Raw genomic sequence first — 24,536 nt, 5'->3', positions numbered from 1 at the left:
AGTTTAAACTTGAAAATGTTAAATATCATGTGGTTCAACTAAATTCAGGCACAGGACCAAGAAGTCACCTAAGAAGTCATATTTGTATGGCTTAAATAAGACATCCTGAAATAAGGGTATGTTATTAAATGTGTTTAGATTTGACAATTATTTTACCTTGCTTCCAAGACAACTTAAGTGAAAAGTGGCTCATCTGACCCCGTTCCCCACTATTTTAATTTGTTTAATATTAGGCAGGTATATATGTCTTGAGTTTGTATATACTCCAAGGTTTGTGTAGAAATATGTGGCTGGGGAGGGCGGGGCTTAAGGGCGCACTATCATGACGACACATTCTACGCTCTTTCACCAGCGACGCGCTCGTTATAATTTTGTGTCCCTTCCTTGCACAGATCTGATCAGCCATCGACGTTTGTATTGATCAATAACTAGGACAACATGTCTATCAACGATGATGAATCGTCGGAGGGGATGAGCGGAGGTCGAGGACAATCCAAACTGGAAAACTACCTTTTCAGTAAGACAAAAGGACCCTCAAAATGACCAAAATAATGACCCTGTTTCTCTGCCAGGTTGTCGGCGGCGCACACGTGGGGTTTCTCCATGGGATCGTGTCTCACTCACACAGTGAACCAACATGTCGTGAACATTATGTTCAAACATGGTTTTATACTTTTATTGTAACACTATGAACAGTATGTAGAGTGTTAACGTGTCAGTTGTGGTGCTGTTGTCATCTTACCAGGCTGTGAACTTTCGAGCAAAGTGCCGTTCTACACTTTCCAAGGAGACGAAGAGGAAGACCTGGAGCATTTTCTTGAACTAAGAACGGTGGGTGCACAGCGCTACAAAATCATCTGCGTCAGTGATTTTCTTTTGTTAAAAATTGTTGTTCGATAGCTCTGATATAATTCCCATTTTCGATAGTCTTTTCAGTAACAGCGGTCCGTCTCTCTCCAGCAACCGAAATACATTTTCATTGATTTGATTACTTTAATTAGATTAGACAATAATGCAAACAGCACGAGTACACTTGGTCTGATTGATTGAAGTATTTATTAACAGTTGGAGGGGGGGGGGGGTCCTGGTGTATTCAATTCATAAAGACATTTATGTAGACGGTGGTGAGAAAAAGAATGACAAATAAATGAGCAGGAAAAAGTATATATTGGCTGGAACACTGAACCCATTAAAACTGGGAAAACATCTGTGTTATTTTAGATTTTTCCATTAGCTGTTCAGAAATAGCAAATCTACAAGCTCACAGTGCATTACTTTGTGCCACTTGTTGTTTATCTGCTATTTTTGAATTATTTTGAAAAATCTTTAAAGTGTGAGAACTACTGATTTTAGAAGGCATTTGTAGAATCGATCCAACAAGGCCAGATTGTTTGGCCTAAATATTGTGTACCTGGACCTGACCTATTTTATGAGCTACCAGCTGTGTGTGTGTGCAGATGTTTTCTTTGCTGTTACTTATTTTGCGGCAATTAGATGTGCACATTCATTTTTTTTGTCAAATATGTTTTTATTGAACAGATAAATTATTACAAACATTATAATATGAAATACTTTTTTTATGAAACAAAATGAAAGAAAAAATAAAGACAAAAAAGATAAAGAAATCCCTTAACCCTCCCACCCATACTGCTCAGTGACACTGCATACTATATAATAAGATGATAGAAAGCTCAAGGTAAACATCTGAAAAGAAAATGGCGTACAGTCAACCATATCAATGGTATCCTGTCTATTAATCGTTTCTACTCAGGTAATGGACAAGTGGCAGCCAAATCTTATCAAACTGTCTCTCCCTGTTTCTCAGGAAATTCCTTATTCTCTCAAGATGAAGTGTACTAGTCATTTATGTGCACATAAATTGAACTGACATAAACCTAAACTATACTGCATGTGTTGTGTTGTTGTGGATTAGGTTTGTCTTGGAGAGGGTGCTAAGGAGGAGAGCAACATGGTGGAGGTCACAGCCATGAACCACCAGGGAAAGACCATCTCCGTACCCATCGCTAACCTTCACATCAACTGTCTGCCTATGGTACGTATGTGGATCCTTTTCCTCTTTCCCCCTCAACTGATTTCCTGCGTCCACGTGTGTCAAACTGTATGTGATGGCAGCGTCCGGCCGTCCTAGCCCCTTTCGGGACCCTCGCTTACCTTTTTTTAATGAATTTTGGACAGTAAGAGACAGCGGAAACGTGTGCGTTAAACGGCGTTCCTGTTAAGTATTCTTGTGAAGTTTTGGCTTGTCTGAAATTCTGTGTACAAAGAGGCTTCTACGCACACCAAAGTCCTTGTGGCGGTGCCGACGCACGGGAGAAAACTGTAGAGGAGATCTTGAATAAACAAGAAGGTGGCCGCACACACCAATAGGAATATCCAACAAGCCTGAAGGCTTAACCGCCGAAACGTTGGATATTCCTGTTTTACCTGCTGTCCTAATAAATATTGGTACTATAGCTATTGGTGTGCGCGGCCACCTTCTTGTCTGAAATTCTCCCACGACACAACAGCATTGATGACATCCAGCATGTACTGTATGGTACTGGTTGGCCAATCAGAGGCAGTAAGTACGACGTGCAGCTAGCCAGTCTGGGTGCGGGAGGCGGGACATGGGAAGTGAGGAAGAGAGAATTCCAGAGAAGCCAAAGCCTGGGCCGTGCGTGGCTCAGCGGTCCGGGCACCTTGGCCTGTAGTCTTAAGTCTGGCAGTGTGCCGCGGGTTCGACTCCCGATCCCGACGGCCTTTACTGCATGTCACTCCCCCATCTCTCTCCCCCATTTCCGGTCAGCCTACTCTACTGTGTGTCCCTCTATAAAAAAATAAATAAAGGCGAAAGCCAAAACAAAAAAAACATTAACGGCAACGCAGATTAACACCGCTTCGCACACGTTTCCACGGTCTACTACTGCATCTCATCGACGTCCTATAGAGAGTGGAATAACTAGGAAGGGACCCTAGGCCGGGGTACCGCCGTCCAACATTCAGAAAAGGTAACCGATGGATGATCCCTACAGTCATGACATTTTTCCAGCCCTGAAAAAGTTTAGGATTTTATCAAGGACCCTGGAATTTAAGTAATACTTAATTTACTACTTATTACTTACTTATTTAATACTTAATTTAAGTAGTACTTAAGTGGACTTAAGTAATTAAAGCAAGTCATGTTTTACATGTTTGGAATTGTAACAGCTGAAATGTTATCAATATTCTGATATTACCCTGAGGGCTGCATTAAGTGAAGTTGGGGGGCCGCATGTGGCCCCCGGGGGCCACCAGTTGCCCATGTATGCTGTAACTGGTCTTGTTGGTTCTTGTTCCATCAGGTGTGTCTGGGGGAGTTTGAGCTGAGGGCCCCGGTGACCATCAGGCTGAAGTCTGGATCTGGACCAGTCACTGTCAGCGGTTTACACCTCATTGGTAAATAACAGTATAACACGTCAAATATTGTCACAAGAATGACAGAAGATTTGTGATAATACAACATTAATGGGGGCGCTAGTGAGCGTATCATGGAGTAGACGTGTTTCTGTGTAGCTCTGTCAATTCCTCACTAAACTAAGTTAAAAAACATGCACTTGCCTCTTCCAAACTAAAAAATGAGCGACCCAGATAAGCAGACCAACAAAGGGAACACCATAATACAACATTAATATTAAAAAACTAAACAAAGGTCATGGTTCTAACCCTGAAAAGTTTTCATTGTGATACTGCAAATTAGGATATACGGTATGTATACTTTATACTAACATGTTAGTTCCATTAATTGAAGTCGGAGAAACGATCATAACATGCTTCGAAAATGTGCCTGAACGCTTTTGAGATTTTCAAGTGGACCCTGATTCAAAAGGTTGAGAACCACTGCAGTATGAAAGTGTCTTAGCGTGACCTGGAAATGTTCCTGTCATTTCAAATAATTAAAATTTTTTTGAGGGGCACTAGCCCCTCCTATATGTCCCGCTTTGAATGTTTGTGTAAACGCAAACATTGAAGACAAAAGTGAGGACGTAAATTGTGCCAGAATGAGATGATGATAAGAGCGCCCCTCACTTCCTTTATTGATAGTTACAGTAGGCTGACGGGAAATGGGGAGAGAGATATTTGGGGGGTGGGTGACACACAGCAAAGGCCGGGATCGGGAGTCAAACCTGTGTCAGGCTGGATTACCAGCCTAGGTGCCCAGACGGCTACCCAAAAAAATGACCACATTGTCTTCCCTACAGCCTCAGAGACGCAGGACTCTGACCTGTCTGACGATGACGATGACGACGATGAGGAGGAGATGGCGCCTATCAAACACGCCAAGAAGCACGCCCATGCGCACGGCAAGAACTGCTGCTGATCCAACAGGACCACAGGTCATAGTTGGATTTTAAGAGACACCCAATGGACACGTTTTATGTAGAAAAAAACAATCTACTAATTATGCACCATGCCTGTGAAAGCATAACATGCTGTTTCGAGTCATTCTTAAATCGTACTTGGTTGCGTGCTGGAAATATCTGATTCACAAACTCTTGTGGAAGTTTGTGGATCGGCTATTTTTGGTAAACTGAAGTGTAAAGACCATTGGATCTTGGGGGGGATCTTGGAGGCAGGTTCTCCCTTTTTCATTTTCTTATAACTTGCTCTCTTTGAGGGCTTTTTGCCTTGGCAGTATGTTTGACTGCAGACAAGATGTCCTAAGATTAGCTGGACCACGATTTTGATATTGCATTATTCAGACTTTTATACTGTGACATAATCACCCAGTTGCTGGGTGAAATTAGTCTGTCACGGTAAAAAAAATATAATAATTGTGTACTTTGCATGTTGAGGGAAATTTTGGGATGGGGAACAACTATTTGGAAATATAATCTCCCTGCTCTCAAATCCATGGTTCTCCCTAACAATCATCTTTCAGATTTAAGTTTATATATCCTTGCTTTTTGAGACGCTGATCTTGTAGAGTGGACAATATTTTGTATGTTTGGAGAATGTGTGAATACATTACAAAGGTTTTAAATCGTTACATTTTGGTTTCATTAATTTCTTGTCGCATGTTATTTCAGACAGATAATATTGTAAAATGAATTTTGATGCCAATACTTTTGAGTGAAATTTTGAATGCTGGACTTTTATTTCTAACTCTTCTGTTAGTGGCATTGCTAATTTAACTTAAAGCATTTTTTTTCCACCACTGGAAGAGATCTACAGAGGCAAATGCAACTGGTCAGTTGCGTTGGTGGCCAATTTATCAGGCAGACCTGTCACCAACCATCCAGTCACCTCTCATTAAGAGTGAGACTGGATGTTTGTTTTATTTATTCTCAGTAAACTATGTACCACTACCCGCTGTACAACAATGGTTATCAAGCTTTTTTATTTCAAGGAGCCACAGTTTGACCTATACCGGCCACAGACCTCCATTTTATAGATCTTATTTTAATTTCTCAATTTAAAATACAGTGTTGTATAACTCTGAAAGGTTCCCAGCAACTTAGGCAAAGGGATTCCCACTTCCCAGATAAATGATTGGTCGGAATGAAATGTACCATTGTGTCTAACTCTTGAGTGTACAAATGGAACCAAATGGACCCTCCATGTGTACAGTCTGTGGTTTAATGAATGTCGAACTGCGGTGTCTTTGAAATTAAAACGTTTCACAACCACTTCACTTCCTATTCAAGCAACTGATCTGCCGAGTTTGCAGTTTCCCTTAACCACCACCAGAGGGTGCCAAATTATTTTCGGGTTAACGGAGGACGTGTGAAAGTTTCAGATTTCAGGATGTAGCTCAACAAGCGAACAATGGTGGATTTATAAAGCAAAAACATCATGGGTTTGTAAAGTGCTTGTAATGTATGACAGAAGTAGCAGTTGTAAGACCAAATGAACAATCTTATACTCATTTTTAATGGCGATGACATATAAATAGACTTACCAGCCAGGGAAACAACAAGCCAGTCTACTAAAACTTTCATTTACGACATTAATCAAGGATATTAGACTAAATAAAAATAACTACTACGCACAAACACAACCACGCATAGGCTACTTTGATGGACAATAATTTATAATTATAACTTTAAACATTTCACACAAAATGCTATGCTGCTTTAATAGCTCCAGCCATGGGATCCTGACTCCGTACGTATGAAGCCCCTGTCAGGAAGACTTTACACCTTTAGTGACAAGAAAGCAATTTAGTCATCACCAATCAGTCCCAATAAAAGGCTTTAGCGTAGCAATATAACACATAGTTTGACTTCACACCATTGTCAAAACTCAAATCTAACAGTCTGTAGGACTAATCTTGACTATTCTAGCAGGCTATTTAAAAACAAAACTTCAATGAATCCACTCCCAGTCCACATGATAGCAGAAAATAAATATTTAGGCCTATATATTATATTTATATATATATATATATTTCTTATTATAGTCCTATTCATAGAATATAATAAAAAATATAAAAATGTATTCTTATTCTTTTTATTATGTGGATCCTCCTCACCCGACCCTCAGACCCCAATACTGTTGATTTAACTGTAATGTCACCAAATGGACCTTTATGAGAGAGACAGTGTCAGTGTACACTGTACAGGAAAGGAATGGAAGTAATGGAACCAAATGGTTCGTACACTGAGTCAGAGATAAATCTAGACTATAAACCTAAAACTAAAACCAGTGTTTCTCAAAGTGGAATTTCCAGCGACTCTTTGCATTACAACTCTGTCTCTGTAGTCTGACAGTACCCGGCGTTCCCTTAACTATGGCAGAACGGGTCCATTTGGTTTGGTGCCATTTGCATACTGTCAGAGAGTAGAGACAGAATTGTAATGCAGCAAAGAGTCGCTGGAGTCAGTCCACATTGCTCTGAGTCTAAACTACATCCATGATGAGGATAATCTGAGTTCCCTGAAGTTTTATTTTTCGCCACTAGGGGGGCGAGAAAATGATGTGGACATGGACAACGGGAGCCGGCGCGCGACCTCCGAACTCGCGCCGTCATTCTGCGTAATTTTGCCGGGAACGCCGGCACCACGTGGTTTCCTCGCCGGCTCGGTTCGACCAATGCGCGTTGAGCGAGTGCGTGATTCATATGATCGTCATACTTCCATAGATGAACCAGGCCGGCCCGGCACGCATTTCACACAGAACGAAGATGGCGTCGCGCTGGGGAGCAGGAGGCGACGAGACGCTAACTATCTCCACTATGGATTTATTCTCCACGGACGCACTAGACGAGGTGAGAGGGACTGTCCCAGGACACGACTATATTTCGTGTTGCTCGGGCCGTTAATTATGTGTGGCGTTTTCCTTTTGTTGTTAACCCGCACGGGCCTTTAATATTGTGTACACAAACTGCACTGCTTGCCTGTCTGCTGCGCATGGGAGAAAAGTGACACGTGGATGTGATCAGGGGGTCTAACTTGGCAAAGCTGTTGGAAATGATCATTGAGCACTTATTGTTTTGCTGCGATGACAGACTGCTGCTCATCTTCCATGTTTGTCAAACGCGGTTGTGTGTGTTTAGTGTACACGAAGTGTTATTTGCGTTGGTGATGATGATGATAACAGACCAGTACTACTAGTGTTAGCTGTCCCGTTGCTCGGGTCAATTGGTTATCCTACTTTGTGGGGCTGATTCTCGGTGATCGGTAACGTGACAGCGGCGTTTTGTCTCAGCGACGGACCTGTCACGGCCGTATATCACATTATAACGGATCCGGAGTGAGTTCTAACCCCGCCAGAGATGTTCAACGTGCCCAGCAGCTGCTGTGATACGGGATTCATTCACAGTGCACACACGTGGTGGTAGCCTAGTATAATAACGCATGGCGAACGCGAGCCTTTAGTTTGGGACCGTTCCAGTAATAAATAAGTGTTGCCATTTAATTACGAACATTGTTTATTATATTGCCCCCCCCCCCACGTTCTTTTTGTCAAAGGTTTCTTGACACTTAAAAGGCATTTGAACACCGTATGGACTAGAGTCCTCCTGGTTGTAGGCAGCAACGTGGTCAACACATTGCCGACTGGTTCAGTGATGTCAGCCTGACCCAGAGACAGTGTTTGTTTGCTTTAGCATCTTTACAGTGACATCGATTGGAGCGTCGTGTATCTTTTTGTATTAACACTAAAACACGCATCATTTCAGAATGTGGTGAATAATAACAAAGTGTGGCGTGCGAATAACTAAAAAGTTGGTGGCTTTTGATTAATTGAACAAGGTGGACCCCTCTTGTAAACAAGTGGTAATGCTTTATTTGGGTCGTCCACTCACAGTTAACACAGTCTTTGTATTGAGTTTGTGCTTGAAATGTACTTTTTTTTATTCGGCAAACTGTTAATAAATATATCAATCAGGAATGTGATGAATCACATGTTGGTGGCTTGGTAGATAAGAACCAAACGGCATTTCATTTATTTGACATGTCACCCAATGCATTTTATTCTTTATTTCACTTATCTACTGTTTTAAAGCACTTAAAGTTATAACTCAAAACGTGGGTTTTTGATAATAACATGGTGGAGGTTCCACGCCTTAGCAGCGTGTTTGTTGTAGTGCAACACGTGGGTTGGGAGGGGGTGAGGGAAGGGGGGGGGTGAAGCCTCGTTCAAAAAAAGAACAGATCTACAAGGTAACAGGCCGTCGCATCGCGACGGCCTGTTAGCTTGTAGATCTGTTCTTTTTTTTTCTTCTCCTATCCTAAGTGACACGTCTCGCGATGGGACAGACGAGACTTGAGCCCATGGGAGCCAACATGTCAGCGCTCTGTGCCTCTCCACACTGGACACACGTGGGTTGCAATGCAGTCCATCTGTCTGAAAGCAGGCCAGCGCTCCTAAAAATTATACCCGTTTATTAGAGTGCATAGTTAATATGAGTTGGTTAATGTATTGTTCCTGAGGTAGTAATGTTGTTGTTTTACATCATGGCTATGTTAATAAAACAAACATGAATGATACTAACTGCATAGTGTGCCAGACAGTCCTCCTGTCCTCTTGTTGTTTTTTCCTGCATTTCCATCTCAATTTGTAGTGGCTTTTTACAGTTATTTCATGAACTACATAGTCTTGTATTTACTTGTTTCTAAAGTGTTGTCAATGTGGTTTTGTACAACAAGGGCGTCATTCATTCATATAGTAACTCATCATAGCAAAGCAGTGTGATAAATCACTTTCCTCACCTAGTTGGTTTTAAGGATTAGGTTCTATGTAACTCGGCCTGCACTCCCTCATCCCTTAGGATTGTTTTGCATATGAATGAATTTCTAAATACATGTCTGTGTTAGTGTTTATTCATTGGGATGAGGATTAAAGGATGACCTCATTAGTGCTTTTTCATTGGGACGAGGATTGAAGGAGGACTTTATGGGTTTCTAAAGGAACAATGCTTTTTTTCACAACTTAAAACTCATTTTGACCTGAGATCAGGCTCTAAAAATGAAACTGTTTTCTGAAAAAAGCTATGTTTCTATGTCAGTGGTTCCTCGATTTTTCAAAAATAGCAGACCTACAAGCTCGTAGCGCGCCACTCGGTGGCACGCTATGAGCTTGTAGATCTGCTATTTTTCAATAGCTAAAGCATAACATAATGCTAACACCAAAAGGGGTTCCCGCCCAGAATGGGTTAACATTCCGCAAGGATGTTTTGAGGCAACACATTTATTTTTGTTATTGCGACCATAGGTAGCATTTACTATGAAAACCTGCACCTCCCGTCCATCCTTCCGTTAGTCACCCACGCCTCCATATGTGGTCACGCCTCGTGACATAAAGTCTCCATATATGGTCACACCGAGTCGTGACATGAATACCCTTAGATCTCCATATATGGTTGTCAGTCCATCACGCCTCGTGACATGCTCCATATGTCAATCTGACATCATCAAACCCTTGCGTCTACTGGATAACCATAGAGAAGACTGGATCATCACCTAGATCGGCAAACCCAGGCTTAGATCTCCATATATGGAGCTTACCTGTTCTGACATTCCATATGTTGATCCTTCCCTACCTGTCCTTCCTGTTCTGACAATCCATATGTTGATCTGACCTCATCAAACCCTGTACACTCAAGACCGCTCCATATATGGCCAGTACAGAAGTGCCAGCGCTCGCCCAGCAGTCTGCCTTCTGCCAGGCGGATGCGGGCACGGCTTCTCGCCCTCAGGGCGTCTTGCTGGTTGTAACCTAGCCTGTCAATCACAGTAGAGCCTAGTACATTTAAATGAAAACATCACATCCTGGCACAATCGTTCGGAAAACGATCCGATTAAGGTTGGCGAACATGCGTTAAGGTTGGCGAACATGCGCTGCATACACTTGGAGCAATTGTGTGAATCCTGTGTTTGTGTGATCATTTCTAAATGCAGTTTATTTCTGTTAAAACCAAAGTTAAAAGATGGTGTTTTATTTTTGTTCTTCTCCTCTTAGGCTGATGGGCTGAGCTCTGGTGAAACCCTGGAGGTCTTTCACAGCACCCTGGACCCTTCCATCCTCTCCATGTTCGAGGACACCCACACCGGAGAGGTAACACTCCTTTCACCATGAATTTGTACACGTAAACAATTTGTATCCTATGAACAATTTAATATAGGTCTAGTTTTTCCCCACCAATTTTGGAGCTCTGGCTCATGGACTAAGAACCAAAAAGGTTCCCATTGGGAACCAACCAGTGGAAAGGGGGTGACGGAGACATGTAAATTGATCTATTGTTTTGTCAAGCACTTAACATAATTCGTTGACTGGAGACTAGTCCCCAACGGTATGTTCTATCCTAAGCCCCCCCCCCCCCCTCCTTTTAACCCCTCTCCACCAAATATCTTTGCCGAAAATTGCTGACCACAGCATAGGGACTGTAGTACTGTTCATGTGATGAACTTGTCCAACATGGCCTTGGAGTGCATACCCCATTCCGGGGCTTTTGGTGTTTTAACCTTTATCTATTGAAAAATAGCAAATGTGGCGCCCCACGGGGACAAACAAATAAATGAACCTGAACCTGATCTTTAAGGTATATATATATATTCTTTCAGAACAAACGTTTTTAACTCAAATCTTTGCTTCTGGGGGGCGTCCCTGGAACTACATATTTTCAGGCTGGGGTCGGTGGCCAATTGCATATAATTTTTGGGGTCCTTGACATGAAATAATTTGAGCACCACTGACTTATAGAAACATAGGGGTTTTTCAGAAAACTGTCAGGATTTAGAAGACATTTTCTAACGGTCTAAAATGTGTTAATGTAATTCTGCATCTTTTATTCAGGCTAAAGGCCTGGACGAGGAGAGCGAGGCGACGCTGCTGACGGCCCTGACGGAGATCCTGGACAACGTGGACGACGAGAACCTTTCTCCGTTCGACATGCTGCCCGACTCGGACCTCCTGTCGGGTCAGAAGGCCAGAGAGCACTCCCCGGTTAGTTCCCCCAGCTGTTACACTCACTCACTCACTCACTCAGGAACACTCTTTCTCACATTCTTCACTCTCTCACACACACACACACACACACACACACACACACACAACCCATGCTTCACACAACATGCCTAATGATGCTTTTCACACACTTCACTTGACACCTCATGGGGGGGGGGGATGTATAGCTTAGACTTTGATACATTTAGGTTATAATAGTATAACTTGGAAGGTGTAAATGCTATCGACGCAGTGTTAATATTAAACACCTAAGGGTTGGGTGGCTAATAACACTGGGCTAGTGTCCTAAGCCCCGTTTGGGGAAAAAAAAGCAGCGAACACGTTGCATCTTTAGCGTGTATCCCCTATTTATCTTTAATGTTTTTTGTCTATAATGATATGACAACAACGGGGACACCAGTTTGAGGCCACATCCTCCAGACGTTTAAAAAAATTATCTCAGAGTCGTTGTCAAAAGGTTTATCGTAAACACAGAATCGTGCCTCCATGAAATCAATGAATACACAATGAATGCACAATCACTGAAAACGCATGTAGTATATATGCCCGGCCTGTAGGTGTCACTGTCAAGCTGCCACAAAGCACCAAAAATTGAAGACATGGAGCATACCCAAATTGCCCATACAACTCATGCCACGTAAATGATAACGAGCGGAGAAAGCTTTTCTCCGTGTCCGGTGGTCGTATAGGAGCAGCTCAGTAGTGCGGTAGCTTCTGCAGCACGAACAGACCGCTGATGGGCGCCACCATCTTTGTTATTGCATGGGGCGGTCATCGGTTCGGTATTCGGTTGTACACACGGAGACGCAAATGGTTTCAGATTTGTTTACTTTGGGACCCGGGTTTAAAAATGGGCGTATTCGGTCACCCAAAACGCAGGCTCTGTGTGCACGGTGCCAAACGTGGTTAATAATAATAAGCAACAGCTAACGGCTAACTAGCTGAGTAGTTACCTCGCCTCACCAGGCTTTCCACCCCCTCGGAGGAAAGCCTGGTCTCCGTTTCAAAAGTCTGTATGATCCGGTCTGGAGCGGATGATATCGTGTTGTAGTATTGTTTTGTAGTCGACGGGAAGGAACAACGGGGCGGCAACTTCCTTTTCCCTCAAACCGATTTTTCCTCAATAAAAGCTCTCGTAGCCTGTAGCTTTTATTGAGAAAAGGAAGTTGTCGCCAGTTGTTCCTGCCGACTATCATTCGCTCCTGACAGGATCATATACCCTAAATGAAATGGTGCCCAGGCTAGCTGATTAGAGAGAAATCAACATGAACAATTTAAAGAGTATAGTAGAGTGTGTGTGTGTGTGTGTGTGTGTGTTTTGAAGTTAGAGTGGGTGTGTTTTTGAAGTTTAAGAGGACCAAGTAACATGACAAGAAGTCACAACGTCAAATATACGTGTTGGTACCAAATGGAAATAAAATGAGGCAGACATGCTTCTTGTGCAAGTAAGGACAACATTTTCAGCTGACATAGAATGTCAGTCTCTTGTGCAAGTGAGAGCCACTTAGCAGGCGATATCATATGTAAGTAATGGTGCTATTGCCGAAGCAGTGCAGTGTAATCATAGTCCTATATACATAAAGTGATAGTATACATAAAGTGATAATGCGTGTACAACGGCCTGTGTCGTCATTACTGCCATGGCGACAGGGCTCAGAGCTTGTACAACAGCCACTATACTATTTTTTTTTTAATTTAAATTTTTGTTAATTTAAAGTACCCTTGGTTTGTTGTGCAGGAACCCCTTTTACTGACATGGAAACATAGCTTTTTCAGAAAACTGTCAGGATGTAGAAGACATTTTCAGATGATCTCCGGTCAAAATGGGTTAAACGAGTCAAATAATTGTATGTGTGATTGTTAAGCTTTTCTTTTCTTATGTTCTGCTTTTTAGCTGAGGAGGTTGCTGTGTCTGTCGCGATCCCCTCCAGAGAAGGACCCTTTCTGCAACATGAGACCTTTCTCAGCTGGAAAGGTAGATGTCCGTTAACGGTCTATAGACCATGCATGTTGGCACAGATGTGAATGTCCAGAAAATGTGATTTTTGATTGTATTTAGTTTCTTCCCTTCTGCATGCAGAGCCTCTCGAGGCCACTGGCGGGTTCTGGTTCTGTCCAGAGGAGTGACGGCGAGGAGGACGACTATGGCTCCCTCACCCCGAGCCCAGCCAGGCAGCCGTCGTCTCCGGATCAGGAGCTGCCCGACTGGGGCAACCGGAGCCTCCCTTCCATAACTCTGGAGCAGGAGGGCGAAGACTACGACGGCATCTCGGTCAGCTTGGGGGACCTGGTTAGGCACATGCACCCCTACTGTATGACCATCTGTGTGGAGGACGGCTTGGAGGAGCAGATGTTGCCCGAAGGAGGCATCTTACTTGAAGTGGTGGACCAGGGGGAACACGGAGAGCCTATCCTGGCCATCCAAGACATGGATCTTTCTCTCCCTGGGCCGGTGGCGGTGCCCGACAATGCCCCAGGAATGAGGCAGAGGGTTCCCGATGACGAGGAGGAGGAGGATGCAGCCTCCGACATTTCCGAACACATAATTGTCGACGACGATGACTACGATGACACCATGGCCAATGAGGCCCTGGCAGAATTTGCACGCCATCTGGCCCCTCATGCAAGCTCGGAGGTGAAGGACGACGTGGTCGTAAAAAGACCCAAAGAAGAGATACGGGAGAAAAGCCCATCTCGGAGGAGAAAGAAAAAGAAAAGTAAAAAAGGACTCCGACGGGAGGAGGGGGAGGACGACGTTCTTCCCGTGGAAGGAAGGATCCTTCGGAGCTCCTCGTCAAGACCGACGGTGTCGCCCCATAAAAGTGTCAAAAAGTCAAGCAAAAAAGAGAAGAGAAATAAAGAATCTATGGCCGCATGTTCCTCAAGTCCTCCTAGTTCTCTTCCAAAGCCCGCAGGATGTAAAGGAGTATCGGCTGAAAAAATATCAAAAGTCACCACCCTAACGCTACCGGCTGAAACAATCAAGAAAGGTGCAGAACCGCTGCCACCCACTACAGACCAGTCTCCAGGAAATACAAGTCCTGTCGATGGTAGTACCCCCACACGCATAAATTCCTCTCAGTCCAAGGAAATGGCCAAACTGTCAGCTCCGGCAGCTGACACGCTTCCTGTCTCATCAGCAGTTAGCGCTGTAGTCCCCATTGTCCCCCCGTCAGCAACACCTCTGTTTCCACACGATTCCACAGCTCAACCCCAAAACCCGCTGCCCCCAAGTGAGTCCTCTGCTCCTCCTGTGACCGCAGAGGCGAGCGATCCGGCCCCTCCTCCTGCCCCAGAGTCCAAACCCAAAGCTCTCAGTCTGGCGGAGTACCGGCGACTTCGCCTCCAGAAGAAACTTGTTCCGGTGGCGAGAATGGAGGACCACAGCACCAAGTGGCCCAGTCTCCCTGAACCCCCTAAAGAACTGACTCCCATCCCCTGTCTGCCCGACCCCTGTCCCCGAGATGCCCGCCGCCCTCACCACCCACCGCTGTCGAAGGAGGTGGAGGAGGCGAAAAGCGCCTGGCACCCCATGGGGCCGGGCGCGCCGCCCACCCCCGAGGCGCTGCTGGTGCCCCCAGCTTACATGGTGGAGTCCAGGAAGGCTGCCAGCGCTGCTTCAGCCCCTAAACCGCACCCTACCCCTCAGTCCTCTCAACCTCAACCGGACCCTACCCCTCAGTCCTCTCAACCTCAACCGGACCCTACCCCTCAGTCCTCTCAACCCAAACATCCTCCGGGCGCTGCCCCGACAACCTTACCCTCACCTCCTCTGCACACTACCCTGCCCGCTGCTAAGCCTCTTGTGCCTCACAACTCTGGGTCTCCTCCGCCCGTCATGCAGTCGGTCTCTGAGCTCACGCCTGCAGCAGAGAAACGCTCTTTCTCAGACGTTGAGGGCGGAGCTGGGGAAAGACCCTCACCTCAACTGAACTCTGCGAAACCTCTGACCGTCAATGAAGGCTTGTCTAACTCTACTACTACAAAGTCCCCCAAAACAAACGCTACGGCTACTGTGTCTGCCCAGAAACCCAGAACCACTTTAATGATCCAGAACGTGCCTCTGCCCATTGCTGCTACCCCAGTGAATGACTCTGCCACACCTTCCAGGCCTGCAGTCACTAGGCCCCAGACCGCCCCGTTTCAGGCGAAACGATCTGAAATCCTGAAAGAAACCAGCGCTGTCGCACGCGGAGTCGGAGATGCAGATCGTCCCACCACAGAACCCGGGCCACTGCGGACAAAGAGTCGCACACAGGAGCTGATCGAGGCTTTCACCAGTGAAATAGGTGAGCTTGGAGCCTGTCATAAATCTGGTGTCGCCTTTTTGGGCATGTCATCATAGGTGGAAATACAATCTCACACATGTGATCTTGTAGAGGCAATTTTCACTGGCACTAGTGTACATTTTGTTGACTAAAACGAAAATATTTTGATATTTAGTTGAGTAAGACTAAACAATTTCAGATGACTAAATGGAAGTAAGACTAAAACAGAATTTGCTGTCAAAATGAACACTGACCGGAACGCTGTCATGACAAGTATAAAATGGCTCTTAAAGACCTGTGACATCTAAAATCCAAAAAAGGGCGTAATTTGATTAGCTAATATTTTAATGTCTCATTGGGAATGCAAATCTAAAAAAGAATAGTACTTTTTCCACCCCTGCACATACAGTATGGTCGCTTCCAGACTGTTTTCACTGAGACCACGTGATGTACAGTATCATAATATTTTCAGGGCTTGTAAAAGGACCTTTTTAGTGATTTTCTTTTTTGTATGCTTACATTTACTACTGAAGAAATACAAATAGAGATTTAATGTGAAGGCAATCACATTTGGTTTTTAACCCATTTTGAGACCCCTTTTGGTGGTTACATCCATTATGTTATAATTTAGCTATTGAAAAATAGCAGATCTACAAGCTCATATGAACGTGTAGGTCTGCTATTTTGAAAAATCGTTAAAATGTGCCTCAAATCTTACAGAAAATTGTCATGATTTACAAAACGTTTTTTATTTTATTTCTACGTCAGGCCTGAATGGGTTAAACATGACTATTGTTTCTCAGGTATTGAAGCTGCAGACCTGACCAGCTTGCTGGAACAGTTTGAAGAGACTCAAGGTGAGTGACGTACTGTATAATAAGGCATCGCCATATCAGGAAGGCCACCTGATTTCACTGTATATTATATTATGTATCTGTAGTAGCAAATGGCTATAAACTCAAAACGTGTTGAGTTGTGCGCTTGGTGATATTTCCTGTGAATACAGCTGTTGTCTTGAGATTTGGGTTTGGGGGGGGCACACACACACTTTGAAAAGCTCTGCCATAGAGGTGTTGTTTCCCTCCCTGGCTGAAACCAACATTGTGCCCATGCTGTTTGGCCAGTTGTAAACATGGCCCAGCAGCTTAAATTGTAGGTCACATAGTCGAGTACAAGGTTCCCACGTGTCCGAGGATCGCTTTCCTGGTTTTTGTAATGGATGGAAGTGGCTGTATAACGTTGCAGCACTATATTTGGACAGGGACAGGGGTGGGACATGGGTAGAGGCTTGTCTGTAAATGGATACCTGAAGTCTTGTCTGTCTGTGTCTGTGTGTCCCTATTGCTTCCAGTCGTCTGTTATGCAGAATTTTATAGCCGGTCATTAGTAGGTTTAAGGGCAGCTGAATGGGTAGAGGTCTCCAGTTCAACCCCCTGGTCCCCAACCCAGGTGTCGGGCTGTCTGGAGAAATCGGAGGTTACCCCTGTTCGCCCCCTGGAAATATTATGTGTCAGAGGGGTCCCTGAGCAAGACGCTGTGAATCCCTAAAAAGAAAAATACAGGACACATTTCAGTTGTGACCAACAAATTCCCCAAAGGAGTGCGGACAAAAGTACTATGTTTTTAGGAAATCGCTCTTGGTATTTTTGACCAGCATAGACGACCCATTATCACGGAGGTTATATGATATCGACATATGGATATTTTTGCTCAGCCTTAACCTCTCTCCGTCGGTGTTGCAAGTGAGCTGAGCCGGTGTAAACTTGGCAACAAAAGTTCGGAAACTTAACTTTGGTCTATTATTTCTCCACTTCAATAATACCAATCATTATGTTATTTTATATCATTTTAATCGTTGACTAGTCACCTTTACATTGAGGTATAGATTGTAAGGATAGGGTGTTGGTGGAATGAGCAACGCAGCTAAACGTGTGGGTAACTCCTCCAAAACATTTGCCAAAATGGCAAGTGGATGGTATTCGACCCTTGCTTTGATTCGGCCATAGCCACTTGTCATATTTGTGATGACTGCTATGGCCATCTTTAGCCCAACGAGTGCAAATCTAATGTTTGGAATGGATTCAGCATCATGAAAACACCCTAGTTTGACTTGTCACATGCTACTTAAAGCATAATGACATTTAGAAACGTGTGCCTTTTTTATATAGATAATTAATAGTGGCCATATGGATTTGACCGCTGTGGCGATGGTGACCCCGAAGGTCGCCGGCTCGGGCGCCCTAGCTAAATAATTCGATCATGCCCTGGGCTACATTTGTACAAAATTTGGCACTTTTAGACAAATTAGCGCAAAAATATCCCTATGCTCCTCTACTAATGTCAAAAAATGACGTGAAAACACTACAGACTACTGATTGGTCATAGAATCTTCATTGCATCACGAGTCACGACCATTCCCGCATACTGCATGAATGGTATAAAAATTGTTCGTATTTGTGCGATTTCTCCACTTTAAGACCGGGGGGTGTGTGTGTGTGTGGGGGTGTGGGTGGTGGGGACGCAGAGCTGCTGGCAGCTTTGTGTTCCTGTCTGCTCAGCTGTTGGATTTTTGCCCTGTCTGCAAATCTATTTAACTCTCCCCCTGCTGTCTTTGTCTGGACCGATGTATAGGCCCCAACCAGGACAGTTTGTACACCTCTGTTCTCGTTCAATGGCGTTTGTCCTTACTTGTCCTACTCTGTTTTGGGCAAGTTACTCAGGAAAGTAGCAATAAGTAAAGAGCAACTAATTACACTTCCCAAGTGATATTACTTTACATATTACTTGGTATCAAATGTAATTGCTTACGTTTCTCGTTGTATTACTATTAGTAATATAACTAATAGTATTACCTCTTTCTGGAAAAAGTGACGTACAATTGCATATCATTATGAACACCAGACACATCGAAGGGTCTCACTATCTGCAAAGTGGAGCGCAAAGTATAGTAACGACAGTGGGTCAGGTTGTGTTGGTACCAGCGGGTCAGGTTGTGTTGGTACCAGCGGGTCAGGTTGTGTTGGTACTAGGCCGTGGAGATGGCTAGTATATAAACGAAAACCGCCCACCCTGGGTTTGTACTATTTGGCTCTACATCCTGGTTTTCTTTTCACCTCATCTCGCAAAATCTTTTTTTCCCCCACAAATCATCTTCTTTTGTCTTTTCATGTACCTTCCTCCTGTTGCCTTACCCGGGTCCACCGACGTTGTTCCCTGTACTCATCTGCTCTCTCTTCCCTCCCCTGTTCTTTCTCCCTTCAGCCAAAGTGGAGAAGATTGTGCCGGAGGTCTCTGGTAGAGCAGCTGCTGTAGGAAACTCTAGGTGAGTTACCCTACAGCCGCCATGCTGCTCTGTGTGTGTGTGAGTGTGTGTGCGTGGAAGAAATCTCCTGGCAAGATCTTGGAGTGTATGCGTGTGTGTTTGTGTGTGTGTCTGAAGGTGGCCAGTAGCCATGTTTTGCCAAGACCTACCGCGATCACCATACAGCACTGCAGTTTGACCGGCCCTGGTAACGGCCTTGAGTCTTGAGTGCTCTGGATCTGTCCGAAATTGATCCGATTCTCATTGTAAGACAGCCTGAGGTATCTGTTTCTACACTGTAAACTAAAGTCTCTAGTGTACACCCAGACATTCCTGAGATGAGGTCTAATCGGGCTAATAACCCATTCTGACCTGAGATCAGATTCATATGAGGTTTCCACTGGACACACACTGGTCTGATTAACCCATTCTGACCTGAGATCAGATTCTAAAAATGTCAGTCGCTCTTCGATTTTTCAAAAATAGCAGACCTACAAGCTCGTAGCGCGCCACTCGGTGGCGCGCTATGAGCTTGTAGATCTGCTATTTTTCAATAGCTAAAGCATAACAAGATGCTAACCCCAAAATGGGTTCCCGGTCAGAATGGGTTAATAAATGAAGACACCTGTGAGGGCCTTATAAATGTTTGCTGACAAAGACCATGCACTTGTTTTTTTTTTTTTACAGTGGTGCATTTACTGCAGAGAGAATTGCTGTGGAGCGTGTGAGAGCCAATGACCTCTCAAGTATTGCAGGTAATTCTTGATCCAACTGCTCCCCCTGATGCCAAAATGATTTATTGATAAAAAGCCACGAGGATTAAACCGAAAACAGTCGAGCCAAATACCCTTTTTGTCTTCTGGTAAATTGCATGGTAAAGCAGAGATTAAAATAGGGTGCATTTTGCGTCCCAAAATGGGACGCAATAAAACAACGACCTCTGCAGCCACGGGATGCAATACTGTACTGTTTTTTTATTCTAGTTTATTTTGCTAGCTTTAGTTATAATAATCATTTCTGATTCTGTTTTCTACATGAATATAACCATATGAAATGAATTGGGAGTTAAATGCTGCAATTTGTAAAAATGGCAAAATATGACTCCTAACGTCGTTGAAGTGGGACTCATTTCTAAAAGACCATCCCTGCATCCTGGGACTCATTACATTGAAAACCTATTTCCATCACTGGTAAAGTAAAGCTTATTAAGCTGGCCAGTCTTGCTGTGGTGCAATCCTGGTGTGCAAGGGCTTCAGACAGTGACTCTTTGGTTGTGTATGTCCTCCGTCATCATTTGACCCATTGAGCTTGTATTGTTAGAATATAAATCCCAAATCGTAGTTTGTCTCAAGTGACACATAATGGTTGTAATTCCTCAAGCCTTTTCTCCTCTCCATTCCAGCTTTGACTCCCCCAGCCACTCCTCCTCACCAGATGTGGAAGCCCCTGGCCCCTGTGGCCCTCCTGGGTAAGGGCAGCAGGGCCACCGAGGCCCCCAAGCCATCCCCATCCAAGGTCATCCAGATAGACGCCCGGCCGCTGCCCGCGGCCAAGCTCCGCAGTAAACCCCCGGCTCCTGCCCCCGCCGTGTCGCCCGAACTGGCCTCCCTGGACCATGACTACTGCCTCCCCAACAAGGTGGCTTCCCCCGGGGACCAGGGCCAGCGCTGGAACGTCAAGCAGCAGCCCTTCATCACCATCAAAACCATCAAGCGGCCCACCACCACCACCACCACCACCACAACCACTACTCAGCCGCCCTCCCAAAGGGTTGAGCGCAGAGTCGAGGCAACAACCGCACCCGCTCTGGATACGAAAATGCCCGATTCGTCACAGACGGATCCGCTGGATCACAGGACTGACGCCGGTACAGGAAGCTCTGTTCTAGAGACCCCCGACGCCTCCCCCGTTAGGCGGGAGACCGACGACGATGCTCCTCCAGAGCAGGGGGGGTCCGGGCGCTCCTACCGCCGACACGGCGGTTCTCACTCCCCCAGCCCGAGGACCGACTCTAAAGACAGGAAGAGGGGTCGGCCTGGCAGGAGAGGAGGGTCCCATCGTTCCCCCAGCCCCACATCCAGCAGCTCGGATTCAGACTCCAGCTCCTCCTCTCAGTCCAGATCTCGCACTCCACCCAGGAAGAGGTGAGGCCCTACAAAAGTCACGACGCGTCAGGGAATCCGACCCAATGCCTTGGGTCTGATCCTGATATCGGAGAGTCCTAGAACATTGATTACGGATGTAATCATATCGTTGAGTTCTTATGCACTGTCTTTTAACCTGGGAAGCTCTGTGTGTGACTTCCTGGGGCAACAACGGTGCTAAAACAACCCTTTGCTCATAACTGGAGCATCCTGGCAACACCCCCAGGTTGCTCTTTTAAAAGCAATGCACACTTTGTAAAAACCAGCCTATAAAGACTATTCTGTCTTTTCTATTGTCATGACAAAGCGATTAATTTTGTGTGTTTTCTGTGACAGTTTCTAATACTATTTAAGAACATTGACTTGGAAGCAAGCAAATAAACATGACTTCACAAGATCGAAATAAATAAAATGTACAACACTTAACAATTACAATATATGAAAAGAACGTTTATTTGGAATTATACAATGTTCAAGCTAATGTGTTATAAATAAATAAATAAATGTTCAGTTTATATGAATTTTATACTAAGTGCTTATCATGAAATGTTAGGAGTAAGATGTGCTATTTTTGAACATTTATAAAAGGTTACAAATATCTGGACAATTTGGCTGCATAATTAGCTGATGTATTGGTCAGGCTCTAGACATATTTTTTAATGTTTTAGTTTTTACATCTAGCGTTTACAGACTTGATCACCAACACACCCATCTTGTTTTCCCGGCAGATATCGCCGTCGCTCTGCCAGTCGATCCAGCTCGTCTTCCTGTTCCTCCTCTCGCTCCGTCTCCCGCTCCCCTCCCAGGAGACGACGCTACTCGTATTCCTCCTCTCGCTCTGGGTCATGGAGCCACTCCCGCAGTCGGTCGCGCTCTCGTTCCCCTTGGAGACGGCGAGAACATCGGAGTAGAGGCAGAAGGATGAGCAGGTATGACGTTCCTCTGGGGGTTGAAGGCAAACATTACGTCACACCGTCTGTACTGTAGTGCTGTGTCCTTAACATTTGTGTCAATGTGTGTGAAGCTGTGCCAGACTTAAGTAAATACTATGAAATGCTAATGTCCTGTAAATATGAAATATCAAATGTTCTATTGGTCCACCTTTTTAGGTCAAGCTATAGGCCCACTGTAAGAGAAAGTTCCGAAGAGGTGAAGAGACGCAAGGAGAAAGCCATCGTAAGTTGGGTTTTACTATGTGATCCTCGTTAAAGGCCAGGCCAGACCTTTCAGCAAAACGGGTTTTACAGCCAGTCCACACCAATGCAACTGCCATTGGGGATAATGAAAAAAACATTCTTGCTTGTTGCAAGGAGTCACATTAGTATGGACTTTAGCCATGCAAACATGAAATCATAGACATTCCCAACCGTTTATCTTCAACATATTTAACATCAATATATTCAACACATTTTAACGTCTTAAGTGCTGTTTTTCTCTCAGGAGGAGCGCAGAGTCGTTTACGTTGGCAGAATTCGGGGCACGATGACCCGCAAGGAACTGAGAGAGCGCTTCTCTTTATATGGCGAGATTGAGGAATGCACTCTGCACTTTAGAGATCATGGGTAAGTAAAGGATCATTCGTTGAGAGACATTTATATTGTGGTCGTAGCGTCGTAGCCCATATTGTTGAGTTCTTATGCACCGTCTTTGAACCTGGGAAGCTCTGTCTGTGACTTCCTGGGCCAACAACAGTGCTAAAACAACCCTTGCTTATAACTGGAGCATCCTGGCAACACCCCCAGGTTGCTCTTTTAAGAGCAATGCACACTTGTAAAAAAAAAACAGCCTATACAGACTGTATTCTGTCTTTTCTATTGTCATGACAAAGTGTTTAATTTTGCGTGTTTGTTTTCTGCGACAGGGACAACTACGGGTTTGTGACCTACTATGACACTAAGGACGCCTTCACGGCCATCGAGAACGGAAGCAAACTGCGCAGACCTGATGAGCTGCCCTTTGATCTCTGTTTCGGTGGAAGGAGACAGTTCTGCCAGACCAGCTATGCTGACCTGGGTATGCTTCCATTACCACTGAGTTTAATCTATACTCCTATCCTATAATGGGCAGAGATGTACTAACGACAAGAGGAGTTTGATCCACCATTTAACCACTTGAATCCCAGCATGATTAAAATTGGGGAGAACATTCGGCAAAAAGATCTGCAAGCTACCAAAAAGAATTCCAAGCTAACAACGCATCACGTTGTGATCAGTTAGTTTTAGCGAAATATGGATAGAGCGACATACTAATGGGCTCTATATACTGGGTTTGGGATCCCAGTTAAAGTAAATGTATTTAAAAAGTTAGTTTTAGACAGAAACCCAACATGATTACTGCAAAAACAATTCCGACATGCCCAAAATAGTGACTGGTTAAAGGACAAAATGCCATGTGAACAACACTGTTGTCTGGTCTTCTATTGTCTTGACGTCTGTCTCCCTCGCTCTTGTTGCAGATTCGAACAGAGAATTCGACCCATCGCCGTCAAAGGCCAACTTTAATGCACTAGACTTTGACACTTTACTGAAGCAAGCCCAGAAGAGTCTGAAAAGGTAACGGAGGCCTTCGACCAGAAGAGGAAACACACTTACCTCAGACCCGCTGGCTGGCTCTGTGCCTCCCAGACCCGTTTGGCTGGCTCTGTGCCTCCCAGACCCGTTTGGGCTGGCTCGGTGCTTCCCAGACCCGCTGGCTGGCTCGGTGCCTCCCCAGCTTGCCTTTGAGTTTACCTGTTGTTTGTTTTTTATTTTATTTTTCTTTGTGTTCAAATTTATTTCTGCAAGCTAACACCTTCTATTGAAGTGAAGATTTGTACGAAAAGAATAAAAGAGTTTAAAAAAAAAAGTGGAATGAATCAAAATAGTACTATAAACCATGATTTTTTTTTAAGGAGTTTATTTAAATGTATGATTAGACTTCGATAATGTCTAAAACTTAGAAAATAAGTTGAATGGCTTTCAGTTATGATTGGGAGGTGTAATACAGTACATTGATGAGAAATGTACTACAGACCTTAATAAAAACCAAAACCTTGAATGGCTTGTGTTTCTCATTCTGTATGTATGATTGTCCACATTGATTACATGTAGCTCTGTTTTTTTATTGACTGAATACTTTTAACGGTTTGTAAATGGTAAAGTGGTACAATTTTACAATGATTGTTTAAAAGAATAACACAGAATGCCCCCTAGGGGGAAACAAACCACGTCATCTGTATGGTGTGGCATTAGGAGGATGTAGAGTGGCCACATGGGAGTCATCAGGTTCCATCCCTGTCTTTTTTGGAGTGGTGCAACCACTCTTCTAGACTGCTGTGTCCCTAGTTCCCTGGCTGGGTCCCTGGGTCTGTCCGAGCACGAAAATAGCATTTGCGTTTGT

At 44.4% G+C, this 24,536-nt stretch overlaps 2 protein-coding genes across 3 annotated transcripts; both read left to right on the top strand.

Moving 5' to 3' along the window:
- The first annotated feature begins 355 nt into the window (after positions 1–355).
- On the top strand, positions 356–5,026 carry npm3 (nucleophosmin/nucleoplasmin, 3). Its single transcript, XM_080782468.1, has 5 exons — positions 356–517; positions 746–831; positions 1,934–2,053; positions 3,342–3,435; positions 4,239–5,026. Exons 1-5 carry the CDS (start codon positions 439–441, stop codon positions 4,355–4,357), a joined length of 498 nt encoding a protein of 165 aa, XP_080638594.1. The 5' UTR covers positions 356–438; the 3' UTR covers positions 4,358–5,026.
- A 2,111-nt stretch (positions 5,027–7,137) lies between these two features.
- pprc1 (PPARG related coactivator 1) lies at positions 7,138–24,194 on the top strand. Of its 2 annotated transcripts, none has more exons than XM_080782447.1 (14): positions 7,138–7,246; positions 10,441–10,536; positions 11,275–11,424; positions 13,340–13,420; positions 13,526–15,734; positions 16,517–16,570; positions 18,975–19,035; positions 19,702–19,769; positions 20,417–21,158; positions 21,887–22,087; positions 22,268–22,334; positions 22,599–22,720; positions 23,020–23,171; positions 23,614–24,194. In XM_080782447.1, the coding sequence occupies exons 1-14, from the start codon at positions 7,163–7,165 to the stop codon at positions 23,712–23,714; spliced, it is 4,188 nt and encodes a 1,395-aa protein (XP_080638573.1). In that variant the 5' UTR covers positions 7,138–7,162; the 3' UTR covers positions 23,715–24,194. The 2 variants fall into 2 exon arrangements, with proteins under 2 accessions (XP_080638573.1, XP_080638572.1); XM_080782446.1 differs by having other exon boundaries at positions 13,505–15,734.
- Positions 24,195–24,536: the final 342 nt, after the last annotated feature.

The sequence above is a fragment of the Protomyctophum bolini genome, assembly GCF_963924005.1.
Source record: "Protomyctophum bolini genome assembly, chromosome: 14".
Classification (NCBI taxonomy): Eukaryota; Metazoa; Chordata; class Actinopteri; order Myctophiformes; family Myctophidae; genus Protomyctophum; species Protomyctophum bolini.
This window is presented reverse-complemented; position numbering and strand designations above follow the sequence as displayed.